Genomic DNA, 883 nt, shown 5'->3' on the forward strand with positions numbered 1-883 from the left:
AAAAAATTAAAACTATCAAAATTCGAAAATAAGATTCAAAATAAACAATTGTGAATTTTATAAATGAAATTTGATTTTCAACAGAAGAAAAGAAACAGCCAGACAACTTTTCAAGGTCATTTGAAATTCGATGAATATATTTAAAATTTTCAACGCTGCATTTTGTGATGAAATTTTAAGCAGTTACATTCCGTTAGGATAAAGTTCGATATACTACTTTTCTAACTGTATTTCTTCACAGTTAAGTCGATCACCGAAAAAAATTTTTAAGATAACAACCTTCCAGCTAGCTAAAGCAATAGGGAAACATATAATTCATAATGTTTTATTTCGCCACCACGAACAAATTGAACAATATTACAAGATGTACAGCGCATACAAGAATTTATTTCGCAACCGTGAGAATCAGTTTTCTGATTTCTGATCAATCATAATCAGAAATAAATACAAAATATAATAAAATTCTGACAATAATAACCAACAAGTATATGAAATGAGATTATGAATAAATGAAAAGTAGACTCAACAATGAATGAAGTCCGTTTCACGTGCAGTTTGGCACACAGAAACCAATGAAATGATTCCCGGTGTAACGGAAAACATTTGGTTCATTTTCAGCGGGATTCATCGCCTTGTTTTCCCTTCTTCTGGAATGAATTCTGCAGGAGTTTCGTTGTAAACTGCTTTCCTCCGGCTGACCACTTGAAAGCCGTGTTTCAATTCCTTTTCGGTTCTTGCTATCCGGAAGACAGAGGGAAAAACCCTACAAAAGCCTTGCCGAATTATTTTTATGAGGTATATCTTCAGCACTCTGGTCTTCTTAAGTGACCCTTCCATAAAACTTAGCTCTAAAATGTATGTGGTTTTTATTCGCTAAGGTAAT

At 32.8% G+C, this 883-nt stretch overlaps 1 protein-coding gene across 1 annotated transcript; it reads right to left on the reverse strand.

Moving 5' to 3' along the window:
• Nucleotides 1-548: 548 nt before the first annotated feature.
• On the reverse strand, nucleotides 549-763 carry Tsp_11417a (hypothetical protein; the record flags this gene model as incomplete). The annotated part of the gene is made up of 1 exon (XM_003372632.1): nucleotides 549-763. A coding segment is annotated over one exon (215 nt), but the record flags the coding sequence as incomplete, so codon positions are not given.
• Nucleotides 764-883: the final 120 nt, after the last annotated feature.

Source organism: Trichinella spiralis (assembly GCF_000181795.1).
Source record: "Trichinella spiralis strain ISS 195 chromosome Unknown Scfld9, whole genome shotgun sequence".
NCBI classification, from domain to species: domain Eukaryota; kingdom Metazoa; phylum Nematoda; class Enoplea; order Trichinellida; family Trichinellidae; genus Trichinella; species Trichinella spiralis.